At 43.3% G+C, this 13,936-nt stretch overlaps 1 protein-coding gene across 1 annotated transcript; it reads right to left on the minus strand.

Moving 5' to 3' along the window:
* Positions 1 to 1,685: 1,685 nt before the first annotated feature.
* gpr37l1b (G protein-coupled receptor 37 like 1b) lies at positions 1,686 to 12,531 on the minus strand. The gene is made up of 4 exons (XM_084367993.1): positions 11,131 to 12,531; positions 7,261 to 7,569; positions 5,585 to 5,956; positions 1,686 to 4,813 (listed from the first exon to the last, which is right to left on the minus strand). Exons 1-4 carry the CDS (start codon positions 11,836 to 11,838, stop codon positions 4,646 to 4,648), a joined length of 1,557 nt encoding a protein of 518 aa, XP_084224119.1. The 5' UTR covers positions 11,839 to 12,531; the 3' UTR covers positions 1,686 to 4,645.
* Between the last annotated feature and the right edge of the window lie 1,405 nt (positions 12,532 to 13,936).

Here is a 13,936-nt window from a genome sequence, read left to right on the forward strand (position 1 = left end):
CCAGCGGATTTCTTTGAATAGTTTTTACATTTTGCATTTACATTTCTTCTAATCTCCTGTCTGTCGGTCTGTCCGTCCGTCTGTCTGTCTGTCTGTCCGTCTGTCTGTCCGTCTGTCTGTCTGTCTGTTTGTCTGTCTGATTGTCTGTCTGTCTGATTGTCTGTCTGTCTGTTTGTCTATAAGACTCAAAGCATCATTTCCTAACTGCCCTTTAAATTTGTAAATCTCCTTCACGGGTGGCCGGGGGTAACCAGGCAAAGACGGGGGAGGAAAGAGACGCGCATTTATTAGAAAAGAGTTTGAGTTTCTAAATTAACAGAACCGTGTGTGTGTGTGTGTGTATGTGTGTGTGTGTGTGTGTGTGTGTGTGTGTGTGTGTGTGTGTGAATTTGAGCTGGTATCCCGTGGCAACGGGACAGTAGTGAGGTCATTGATATGCAGTGCAGCAGCTCTGCTCCTCACTCTTAAGCTGGGAGGAAGGATTCCTTTACACCGTTTAAAACTACATGAAAAACCTTCAATGAGTTTCTCAAAATCTGTTTTTGAAAAAAAAATATTCTTCCTGTTGTGTTTTTACCTCAGAAAAGGTTAATTTAGTGTTTTTGCCTTAATATGGCTGCTGTTGCCAACAATGGAGTCAATTAGATTAGTGATTCATACATTCAAGATTTTTATGAGTTTCCTTCTCTGATCAGATCGTTCCTGATTTAAAACTAAGTTTTTGTTTCAGTCAGACAAAGTTCTTGTGCAGCAGCTTCTGTTTAGGTAACTTTTGAGAAAAGTGTCGTGTAGAAAAACATCTCGTGATCTATCAGAAAAGTATTGTTTTAGGACCAGGATGCAGATTTCGTATCACCATTAGTTGAAAACGTTTCAACTGTTAGGCAGCCCTCGTCTTCATATCTCTGGAGTCAAGGTACGCAAAAACTTTGAGTTTGTGATCAAGTGAAGGAAATTTTGACACATCTAATTTACTGTCTTTATGCACCAGCGTGATGACTCTTCTGGACCATAGTCATTTGTTAAAAGTAAATCACAGTATCGTCAGCATAGCAAAGTTGCGAAGAGGCTGCTGGTTCCACAAATGTTTTTTCCCATTTAAAACTTTTCTTTAAATGATTTCCACAATGTTTCTCAACCTGAAAACTCAGCACTCACCTGGATAATGTAATGATCCACCAGTTTAATTGATTTCAACTTCGTTTGGAAGAAGTCTTGTTTTTGTTTTAAAAGTGAACCATTTGATGCTGCAGAATGTAAAATCAGTTTTCTCAACAGCACAATCTTGTGCGTCCACCAGCCATTAACGGCGTATATGATGTTTCTTGTCCAAATGCACCAGAGGAGTTGTAGATGTCTCTTCTCTTTGAGTTTTGTTGTTCACATGTTTAAGAACCAAATATTTTCAAACAGTTCGTCTTCTGGACTGGTGATTCAAGCAGAGATTCGTGTCTATCCAAGCTGTAGATGAGCTGCAGTTTTTGGTTGCATAACTTTGTCCATGGGAAAAAATAATTGGTTTCCAGAATAGTGCGTGCCAAAAATATCTCCTCCCACTCAATATTGCAGAATAAGTGCTTCGGGAAGCAGACTGTGGGTGAATAAGAGAGGCCTGAGCATTTTGTGGTGATCACATCAACTTGGTCAATAACGTCATGATGTCACCAATAAGTTTTCCAGACAACTGCAGTTTAAATTATTTATTTATAAATTACCACCTCTACATCCAATTGATCGGCTGATGCCTTGTTCACAAGATAAAAGCAAACACACGTGACACAACACTCAACAGAGTTTTACTTGTAAAGAAAAATATAAGACAGGCAGTGAAGTTCATTTGTTTTGTGTGGACTGTCCCTTTATTAAAAAGTTATGACAGAGTAGCCAGGCACTTAAAGTCAACTTTGTTCACATTTACAATGAACTCAAACACGACGACAGATGGACTGTTAGTGTGTCTCTTTTCTTTTGTCCAATTATTGTGAAGACGGAAAAATAATAAGATCGAACAGAATCAGTTAAAATATAAATCTAGTTGAAAATCTCTGAACTTGTCAGAAAGGTGCTTTTTCCTGGTCTAGACGATAATATTCACTGTATCTTTGTCTCCTGTGGATGAAGTCATCACCCACATCCTCCTCGCTCTGATGTCCTGATGTCACATAAAAAACAGATAGTAAACCTCAAAAGATCAGAGTCCATCATACAGCGACAGCTGTCAACATATTGTTGTCACAGCGACAAGACGCACATGCAGCGTTTTTTCTCTCAGCACACAAACGCTTCATCTCAGAGCTCCTGAGCACAGCCAGCGCTTAACTGCCCGGAGAAACAAACAACCCTACGTGGACACGAGGCCTTAGATCTCATATTGTCAATAAGTTGAAGCCGAAAGGGAAATAATAAAATGTTTATTTTTGTAACACGAATGAAATCATGAAAGATGAAGATATTAGCTCCCAGGCTAAATGTTGCAAATATTTGTGTAACGTTGGATAAATGACCAAACTATATCTTCCAGCTCCGCCTGGTTCACTGTCACTTATATCACAATATTTGTTTGAATTCATTTGAATGCATTGAACCCACGTAGCGTAACTCTAAACTCATTGTAGAATTGATGTTGCCTCCGCAGCCTCGAGCTAACTGTTAACAGGTGGTTGCATGTTATGGATTCAGCAATAAAATCTCTAATGAATAAAACCAGCAGACACCAAACATCTGTGGGGTTTTTCTCCATTTTACATCAGCAAAGAGAAAAAACATCTTTCTGACCGAGCAGTGGAACAAACGACCCCGTTGAATTTCCCCCGACACACAGATCCGATGTAATATTGAATTATTGTCCCAAGTTCAATCTGCATAGATTACATAGATGCAGTTTCCTGTCTCGTTAGTCTTGTTAGTTTTTCTACCGGCTGCTGACTCGGACGCTGACAGACTGACAGTCCGGGGCTGAGGAGACACTAAGGCACAATCGGCTCTGACATATTTTAATACCATGAATTTATCACTGTGATACTGAACATTACAAAGGCATGGACATTCTTGTGACATAGAAAAAATGACTATCTCTTCCCTTCATAAAAAGATGTAATTAGTCGTTCGTCTAGAACTAAAATAATCTACATTCATTTGCTCTTGTTCTTCATGTGTTCTAGTTGTTTGAGTCTGACAGAGTGAAAACACTGCTAACACATATTAATAGACTTAAAAAACCTACACAGTTTAACTTCCTGTACAAAGAGACCCCCTCAGCACTGAGAAGGTCCGAGTCCTGTTCAATAGATCTCCTCCCTTCCCCACTTCAACACTGCCTTCCCTTTAGAAACATGAATGAAGCTGCTCCATCTCAAACATGTCAGCTCGCTCTGATTGGTTGATTGTTTTCCCGACATTAACTCTCCAGAATTGGTGGAAAATGTCGTTGTCCCGGAGCATCAGGAAACTGTTTCGACCAAACTTTGTTGTTGAAAGTAGTTTTTGTTTAGGACCGATATTCATATGCAGTAAAAATGAAACCGTTTTCAGAAGTAACATTTACTGAAGTTCAGTTCTTAAGTGCAATTTTCAGGTACTTGTTGAGTACAAGTTGAGTATTTCGATTTTCTGCTACTTTATACTTCACTACATTTATTTGATACGTTTAGTTGCTTTGCAGATTCAGATTATTCAGTATTTATTGGCTATTAATTATATCTTACAATGTCAGATGCGTGTCATCGAACTTTTAAGCAGCTTCTCCGTATTCTCCATTAAGCTCAGGTGCTGTTTAGATTACGTCAAAGTTGATGCGAAAGAAGAAAATTTGTGTCATGCTAAATTAGCGTATTCGCATTATTTCTTTATTTGCATGAGTTTAAAGTGTTGAACGAGCGAAAGAAGCACATTTTTAAATTGGTTTATTTTATTGGAAATCTGACAGGAAAGTCACAGATACTGCTCATCAGTAAAATGCTGAATATCGGCCCGATAATCCGCCAGTTAAAGTTTAACAACTGGATTATTTCTGTCTTCATGTTTTGTATATTTACCCAAAAATGTCATGTTATTGCTTTAAAGCAGCTTCTTCATGTTCCCCATCAAGCTCCTGTCAGAGGTCTAAACTGCTGCCCTGATTTAGGTTTTAATTATCTGCTACTTTCCCACGAAACACATGAAAACTTGAGCTTCAGACCAACCAAAGAAGACATCCATGTAGTGTTTCCACCGTCGTCATACATCATGCATTGTTACAGCAGGAAGTTGGAGGGAAGAGTCCGTTCGGAGAGTCCTGAAACAGGCTCCTGCTTTTATAACAGCTGGTTGTGCAAGTACAGCAACATTTCTAATCTCACTACAGATTAAACTTCACTTCCTGCACAGAGAGGAAGCCGGAGGGGGAAACACGTGTCCATAGAGGAATATCATACAAATGGTACTCTGGAGGAAGACGAGAGGACGGAAAGAAAGATGATCGTTGATCCACAAGTGTTCTGGAAAAGAGAGAGAAATGGAAAGACAGAATATGTAGAAGGAGGAGAAAATGATGAGTTAACAAAAAACTAAGGGTGGAGCAGAAACAGTGTTGGAGGGTGAAAGAAGAGATGGATCGATTTATGAAGGAGGAAGCGATGGACTGATAGTTAAAGAGGGACCTATGGCTCTAGCTGGAGATGGACAAGATGGCCGACGTCTCTTTAGCCTTGTCGAAGAAGATGGACGTCTCATTGGCCGCCTTCAGTTTGACGGAGCTTGGCGAGCCCTGAGCCGCGGCCGGCTGACACTCCTGACAGCAGCAGCAGCAGCAGTCCATGAAGGCCTGACCGAGAGCCTGAAACACGACCACATGCAGGTCAGTGATGATCTCTGATGGGTAACACTCTGACTTTGCTCCTGCTGACTAACAGCTGCATCTGTCCAGCCTGAGATTTAAAATGTAAATGCTCAAGATTTGGGTGTATTAATGTTGTATGCTTTGGATAAAGACTGAGGGAAACAGTTAAAAATACACCTACAAACACCTGAACAGCTCAGAGATAATGTTACATCTTGTTTTTAGAAATGTAAAGTATGTTTACTCAAGTGCTGAAACCTTTGACACGGTCAGACCACATCCACAGTACAGTTGGTGCAAAGACATGAAAGAAGCAAATTTGGGTCATGCTAATTTAGCATATTAGCATCATTTGAGTCTCATCAGATTCTGCTCTGATCCAGAGTCTGTTTCCGACAGGAGCAGAGCTCAGAGATTACGTTTTAACTTGTGGGATTAAAAAGTGGATTTATCTTCACTCCTGTGTATCAGCCTGACTGCAGCAGTGATCCAAAACATAACGAACAGGTCAAAACTCTCTGATTCCAGTTTCTTAAAGGTAAACATTTCCTGTTTTCTCTCCTCTATGTAAGTTTCGTGGACAAAACAAGACATTTGAGGATGTAATTTGGGGTTTTGGGAAACACACCAAACCAAACAACTATTTGATTAATCAAGAAAATAATCGAAATATTCAGCAGTATAAATAATGGTTTGATAAAGGAGGCGAGTAAAACTGATGCCTGATGTTTCTGGACTCTGGTCCAGCTACTCTCTGACTCGACCTACCTTGCACAGACACAGCAGCAGCACCGGCGTCACCGATGACTTGAAGAACAACAGGAAGTGATGTAACAGTGCCAGCATGGAGGCTGTGTCCTCGGAGACGGTGATGTGCGTGTAGGCCAGCGTGATGTTGCAGACGTGTTCGGGCAGAGCGCAGATGCCGTAAACAATAGCTAGCGCTAACAGCGTGCAGTTCAGCTGCCGCTCCACCGCCTGGTGCTGCTGACGCTTCTGATTGGAGGACCGGTCGTCCTGGTTACGCTGCTTCTGGGCGGAGGTGGAGTCGCTGTTGACGTTGCGGGTGGCCATCTGGCAGAGGACGGTGAAGAGGACGGGGAGGCAGAAGTAGCAGCCGAAACACCACCACATACGACCCTGAAAGCACAGGAGTAATCTGATTACTCACATGCAGATACAGTAATACTTTGTTGTACTTTTGTAAGTTTTTGGAAGGTATGGTACTGACTGGTGCATTCAGGTTCTGAGCAATACTTTGCGTCACTTTGTAATAGTTTATTGCCTCCACTGAGGTTCTGAGTCCGTTTGTTTGTCTGTTTGTTGGTTTCTTTAACTTTTCCGGACAGAGGGACGGATCCAGGAATACTTTTTCTCCTTCTTTAAAATTGTCAGAATCAGCGTTGTTCAACATTTTTGTTGATTTCTCAGAGAATAATTCACAGACTTTGATAATTCACTGGTGTATTTAGGTGGCTGGTCTCTACGAGTGAGTACAAAAGCAGACTGTTGGGCCTTGGCAGAGGTATGCACTCTGCAGTAGTTTGAGGTTGAATCACTTTGCCAATTCAAAACCTTTTGTCAGGTTCAGTGCAGAGTTACATAGTCAACATTTACGTATTTTGACAAACAGAATCTTTTATCTTATTTTCCGTTAGTGGAGCTCCAAAGACACTTGATACAGACGAGCGTCCGTCTGTTCTCTGCTTCATTTCTTCCACGTTCTCTGAACGCTACAGTGAGTGAAGCAGCACCACTGGAAGCTGTGGGGACTGTTGTTCCACAGTTTCAGCAAGACGGCAAAGAAGTCTGAACCATGGCGGACGTTTGAAAGTCATGGAAATGACAGTCATCATCAAAGAAGAGACTTCTCCGCCCACGTGGCAGGATGTATCCAGATGTATCCAGATGTATCCAGATGTATCCAGATGTATCCAGACCGTTGCCGTCCACAACGCTGCCTCCGCTTTTGCCTCTTTCTTACATTATCACAACCTCCTGAATGGAAGTATGTCATCTGTTTTTTACAGGAGTCTATCATTGCACTGCCACAACACTGCTGGACTCACAGAGGCACCTACATTACCTACGATGCAAATTAGCCACCGAGTAACAAATGATCAGATTACATCAGCTTCCTCTGGAGCCACAAAAGACTTTATATCTTTTGGTGGAGTTTCCCTCTAAATGTCTGATACCTGTAGATACCCGGTGCACCTGCGAACAAGACCAGCTACTGTTTGCTCAGTTTGTATTCTGATCATTTTGAGTTGTATGAGCCACTGAAACGTGAGAGATCGGTCAATTCAAATGTAACTCTACACCTCAAAAGGATCAGAGGAAAGTAACAGCTGATGATGTCAGAGCGACATTCAGGTTTGACACGTTAATAAACAGTCAGATGATTTTCAGAACTTGGTCCTGTGTGTCTGCTCCGTCCTCACCTGGTGATACCTGAGCAGCAGAGAGTGGAGGGAGTCGGGCAGGTAGAGGGACAGAGGGGAGGAGGGGGTGATGGTGCAGGAGTCCACCAGGCGTCCGGTGGACGGGGACACTGCCTGGCTCAGCTGCCACAGGAAGATCTCGGGGCTGGACAGCAGCAGAGCGGCGAGCCACACCAGCAGCAGCTTCAGCAGCACCGAGCGGCAGCGCTCCACCCGCCGGGCCTTCGGCTGGGACGAGGAGGTGGCGGCGTGGAAACGATCGATGCCCAGAGCGCAGAGAGTGAAGGAGGTGATGCCCAGAGACACGGCCTGCAGGGAGGAGGAGGAGCGTCAGAGTGTCAGTCAGTCAGTCGTTAAATACATTTATTTGATAACTTAAGTTACTAATTACTTTTCAGATTACATGCTGCATCAGGGCCAAAGTAGAGTATTTGTTAATGAATTTATTTTATCAGCAATCAAATTTAAACACAGATTCTGAGTGCAGGAATCAGTCGATCCAGAACGTTCAGGACTTACACACGTAAACATATCATCTACTTTTACTCGCTTTGTTGGTAATTAAGTAAATGTATTACCAGAAAGTTATTTTTTGCTACTTAGGGGTGTTTAATACTTTAAGGTACGATTCGTATGGAAGTTTTTCACATGCAGTATAAAAAGGTAACCTCACATATTTTTTTCATTTTAACTCATCTAAGATCAGCTGGTACATGAAGGTAACTGAGATTCAGACACAACATGCTGCCGCCATCTTGGCTTCTTCTCCAGTACATCCAACCATCTTTACGTTGCATCATACTGTTACAGTAACTCAGTCTGTAGAGACGCTGGAGAGGCCTGACTGTGGAAAGTATTTCTTCTTCTTCTTCTTTTGCAAGCAGTAAATTGAGCTCAGTGTGTCTCAGCAGACTGAAAACACGGATCAGTACTGAACCTGGTGGCCCGGCAGCCTCCAGGAGGCAGAACGTTCAGCTGTGACAGTTCTGAGCGTAAAGATGATTCTCAGTCCAACAACATGGATCCCGACTAAAGTTCAGCACATTCACATCTGTCAGCGTTTGGTCGTGTTTGATAAATTAGATTTTCTTTTTCATCACACAACAACTTCCATGTTTGAATTGTATTTATCTTCACTCATCTCCTGTGTCAGGAGTGAACAGGTGTGAACAGGTGTGAACAGGTGTGAACAGATCTACCTGCCTGGTCTAAAGTCATTACATCAACAGATCAACGTTCACCTGAGACCTGATGAAACTCTGTGACTGGCTGGTTATTTTAGATTTGTCTTCCAGTCACAGATCTCATGTTCAGTCGCTCACTACTGTCTGACTTCCTGTCTGTGGCCCTCAGCTCCGAGCTCATTGGTTCCCACTGAAGGATATTTAGAGGTTCAGTTCATGTTTGACAAAGACTTCAGAAATTACTAACATGGACAATAAGTCACTGTTTGACTCTTTATAAAAGAAACTCAGTGAAAAATCATGATTTTGACATCCTGAACTACAAATCTACATACTTGACTTGAATAAAATATGACATATAAGTAATAATGAATGCAGATAAAATATATTATCCAACAACCAGTGACTCAAAACTTCACTGAAATACGTTCTGGAGTCACAGCAGCCACAAGAAAGAAGACATCTGTCAAAGAACAAGAAAATAAATGATATAAAGAGGAATAATCACATTTTTATGGCACTTTTACGACTCCATAGTGGAGAGATGTGATCCGTCTGATGTCAGTTTGTCCTCTACAGCGAGATGTAGAGACTTTGTTTAGTCTAGCTGAGCTTAGCACAAAGGCTGGAAGGATGAGGACACTGTTTGCTGAGCTCACATCCAAAGATGTTACTCTGGAGAAGACGGCAAACAGACGTCTGTTCAGTTCTGCTGCGACGGACTGAAAACACTTTGAGTTACTGTGAACTGAGGATCTGTGAGAGCAGCAGCAGGACGATCCAGCAGACAGCAGCTCACCTCTGCTGCTCACAGTCAGTTTTTATGACTCAAACTTCCTGTTTCTGATGACTGCCTGAGGCTTTAATTGTGGCCCTGTGGATCTGAATCTCGTGCTTTATGCAAATAACACAGATCTAAAATTACAGAGAAGTCGAAGTGAAATATAACAGAGATAAAGAAAAACTGTGCAGTAACAGTTGTTTGGCTCTTTAAAGGAAACAACTCTGATATTTGAGAAAAGCTGCAGCTTTTATAAAGAAGATAACAGATTAAACTGAAATAATGTCCAAAAGTTCACTTACTGCTCGGATCAACATTTGGTGAATTAACGGGCCAAAAAACAGAACAAAGTGCCGCCAAAGCAATGCTAAAGTTAGCAGTCAGCTAACACACATCATGTAAAAACTGCCCTGCAGATGAGAGTGTGAGCGTCGGTCGAAGGCTGTGGTGCTCGATCTTCACAACAACTGTGACACTGATGTTCAGCAGAGGACGTAGATTCACCTCCACCTGGTTTTACACTCAGTCTGTATCTGGAGGAAACATCTGGTCTCAGGTCAGAGCGTTCACACCTGGGTTTAACAAGGGTTCTGGTGTTGAGGTCAGATGTCAGGATGAAGCTGCAGCTGACGGACAGCTCATCACACCTGTTGTGTGAGCTCTACCTTTCTTTCCTCGACAGTGGAAACGCTCGTCTGAAGCTTTTATTTTGACGGGCAGCTCAATTTTCAGGTACTGAAAGGTACAGGTACTTGAGTATTTCCATTTTCTGTTACTTTACTCTTCCTCTCCACTACATTTATTTGATACATTTAGTTACTTGTTACTTTGCAGATTCAGATAATTCAGTCTTTACAGGGACGGTGTCAGAGGACGCTGCGTCAGAACCAAACTTAAAAAAAAAAAAAATGTATCAGCAATCTGACAAATCAACGATATCAACAATCAGAAAAATGCTGAATATCAGCCTGATAATCGGTCGACTCCTAGTTAGTACATCTCTAATCTTCACAGGATGTGTTTCAGATCGTCACACCGGTCTGAAGACCTCCTCAAATCCAAAGTGCCCTAACTTATCTCGAAACAACCTGTAACCTGAGCAGAGAGACCTCCAGGTTTATTAGACTCTGTTCAAAATTCAGCTGATCTAAACATAATGAGAGTTAAACAGCAGTGATGTCAGAGAAACTGTGTTTATATGCTTCAAAGTTAGATTAATGAAATAATGTGACGTCCTGTTTTCACCTCCTGATCCGACAGTGAATCCTTCTCAGAGCAGCCGGACCAACGGACAGAACATTATCATCTTCTAACTTATTTCATTTCTGTCATTTAATCGCTTTTTTATTTACGCTACTGAAAATATATCTAAAAGAGAAGAGGAGTAAGACACTGACTCCAGTCTCAGATCAGCTCTCAGTTCATTAGAACCAATCAGACCTGAACCAGGTGTGAATGAGTCCTGATAATAACCCGGTGGGACTTCCTGACCTTTTCTCCATCGCCACCATCAGAGCGACAAAACGTCTAACAACCAGTTCATGAACATTTCACCTTCCTGCTCCTCAGAGGAGGAACTCAACACCTTGACCACAGCACACAGTCAGTCTCAGGTGATCTCACCAGGTGGGAAATGTTAAACTGTCGTACCAGACGCTTGAAATGATCTTATTACTTTATAATAATCTGCTACTCTGATCGCGTCGGGACGAAAATTAAAACAAGACTAAAACCAACGACTCATGAAAGCTTCACTGAATGTTCAGCTTTATCCACATTATGGTGCTGATGTGTGTTATTGATCGCACCGACAGCCAAATGATCGTACAAATCTGATAATTATCGAACATCTGAATCTCACTGACTCACTCTTCCTCCTCCTCCTTCCACATTAGCACCACCCACCTCCATATAAGGCACCATGCGGCAAGTGATGTCACCCAGGATCCTCCTATGGGAGAGCTGGTTGAGGACCACCACAGGAAGGCACAGCACCAGAACCAGGAAGTCCCAGAATGCCATGCTGGCGAGCAGGTAGTTCCAGGCGGACCTCATGTAGTAGTTGTTCCACACGATACACATGACGGCCATGTTTCCCACCACGCCCACCGCCAGCACCAGGCCGGCCAGGAACAGCACGGCGTAGGCCGCGTACGAGCTCTCCGCCAGCGGGTAGAAGGGGTTGAAGAGTCCCGGGGCGTCGTGGTCGGAGCTGGAGGCGTTTCCGTGGAGATTTGTGTCGTCGTGGTCGTTGCTGTCGTCTCCTGCTGCTGCTTTTGTAACAATGTCGAACTCTGTGGTCTGCGGCGCCGTCACCGAGTCGTTCTCGAACGATTGGCTGAAGGTGGACTGTTGCTCGTCCTCATCGGCGCCACGGGCCAGGCGGCGGTGCTGGTCCAGGTCTAGATCCAGCAGCTCAGGGAGGGGGAGGCTCTGGTTGGGGGCGTCGTCCTGGGTCCTGAGCTGCTTGGTGATCCAGAGGGGCTCCAGTTTGACCCGGGAGGACGGCTTGTCGACGGTGTCACGTTGACTGTCGGGTTGCCCGACGCTCTTTGCGTCTGTAAACAGCAGCGGCAGGTACAGACAGAACCACAGACCGACCCACAGAGACATGATGACGGGTTCAATGTGAAGGATTCCTTTTAAATTTGGTAGACGTTGTTTTCGAGACAACAGAATAATAGTGCAGAGATAAATTCCAGTTATGTTTCTAAAACGTCCCAATAAGATCAACTTGATGTCGCCAAAGTTTCCAAAACCTTTCAGGAAGATGTGGATCTGGTCCAAAGGTCCTGGAAAATGACAATAATTTCTTCAGTAAGTCGGGAACGTCAGGAAAAATGTTGAAACTTGTTGACTCGACATCCAAGTTTAAGAAAGTAAATGATGAAGAAACACAGTCGCTCGTTCAGACGTCCACTGGATCTTTAATACGTTTGTAGTCCAGACAAGATGAAGATCTGTTTCACCTTCTTCTTCTTCTTCTTCTTCTTCTTCTTCTCTTCTCTTCTCTTCTCTTCTCTTCTCTTTCAGCCTCGTCTCTTTAAACCCTCGATACTCTTTAAGTTTCCCACTTTAGAACTGGACTCTGTTTTTCCCGTCCATTAGTAATCCAAACAGGTGCTGGAGCTCCAGGAGGAGGGGGGAGCAGGGTGAGGGTCCGGGTCCGTGTCGGGGCTGCTGTGTCTGGGCTGCAGGCAGCACAGAGACTGGGTGTCCTGGAGCTCTGAGGGTCTCTGGGAACAAGCAGCCCTCTGCAGTATGGCTGGATGGAGCCTTTGTCAGGACACACACACACGCACACGCACGCACGCACACACACACACACACACACACACACACACACACACACACACTGACAGGCCTGCAAACACAAGCATACAAACAAGGTTGGCACGCACACAAATACACACATTTGTCTGCACAATCATGCATGCATACTTTCTTTTGCTCTTTTTGGCTCTCACTCACACACACACACACACACACACACACACACACACACACACACACACTCAAACACACATAATTACACACATTTAAAATGCACTCTCAGCTCTGCTGCCCTCTGGTGGTGGATATACTGGGAACCAGTTGAGAAAAAAACACGTCTGACTCGAATACTGATGAAACCACTGTTGTGCGTGTGTGTGTGTTTGTGTGTGTGTGTGTGTGTGTGTGTGTGTGTGTGTGTGTGTGTGTGTGTGTGTGTGTGTGTGTGTGTGTTGTGAGAACCGACAGTGAGAACATTTCTGCAGGATGAGGACAGATTTGGCTTCTCTTCACTTTGTTCTGTTTGTCCTGATCGTCTCCTTCATACTTCGACCTGTGAGTTTATCTGAGGAACAAAACAAGATGGTTGATATTTAAACTTTTTGTCTCGTCAGTAAATCTGATGTGAGACTCAGACCAGCAGTGAAAGTGTCTCCTGACATGTGTTGTGTGTCACAGTCTGAGGAAACAACCAACCAAACCCAGACACACTGCGAGCAGCAGGGAGGACAGTGGAGATGAACACAACTGTTGTCTCAACATAGAAACATGTTAACAATGTGGAACACCAGAGGTGAGAAGTAACGAAGTACAAATACTCTGTTACTGTACTTCAGTACATGTCTCAGGTATCTGTCCTGTACCTGAGTATCTCTGAGACTTTCCCTCTCTACATCTGAACACAAACATCTGAACTTTCTCCTCCTCACAGCTTCAAACAGCCTCGTTACTTTAGTTTGATGCATCTGAGGTGAATTATGGATCATAAAAGACGTAAAAGACGTGAACAGACAGAGAGGGAGGCTGAATGGGGAGAAAAGGCGTGTTAGTGTCTCGTATCTGCAGAGAGTTTCTTATTTTGTGGTGCGTTCAGGAACAGCTGGGACAAATCCTACTGACTCTACCTTTAACTTTAATAGTCTTTGAGTTATATTAATATGACGTGAGCTTCAGTTAGCTTTGACCACACATGTCCTTCAGAGGGAGACTTTGTACTCTGATACTCTGAGTACATGTCAGAGCCTGTACTCGATTACTTTTACTGGAGTAAACAAGTTGAATCAGCACTTCTACTTTCACCAGAGTCTGTTTATACACAAGTATCTGAACGTCTCCTGGAGGACAGACTGTGTGGAGTTTGTCTCCTCTGTCAAAAAGCCAAGAAGTTTAACACTGAGAGTTTTTTGTCAGTTATATTAAACAATTCATCTTTTTTAGC

The sequence above is a fragment of the Pagrus pagrus genome (assembly GCF_965226575.1).
Source record: "Pagrus pagrus genome assembly, chromosome: 11".
NCBI lineage: Eukaryota > Metazoa > Chordata > Actinopteri > Spariformes > Sparidae > Pagrus > Pagrus pagrus.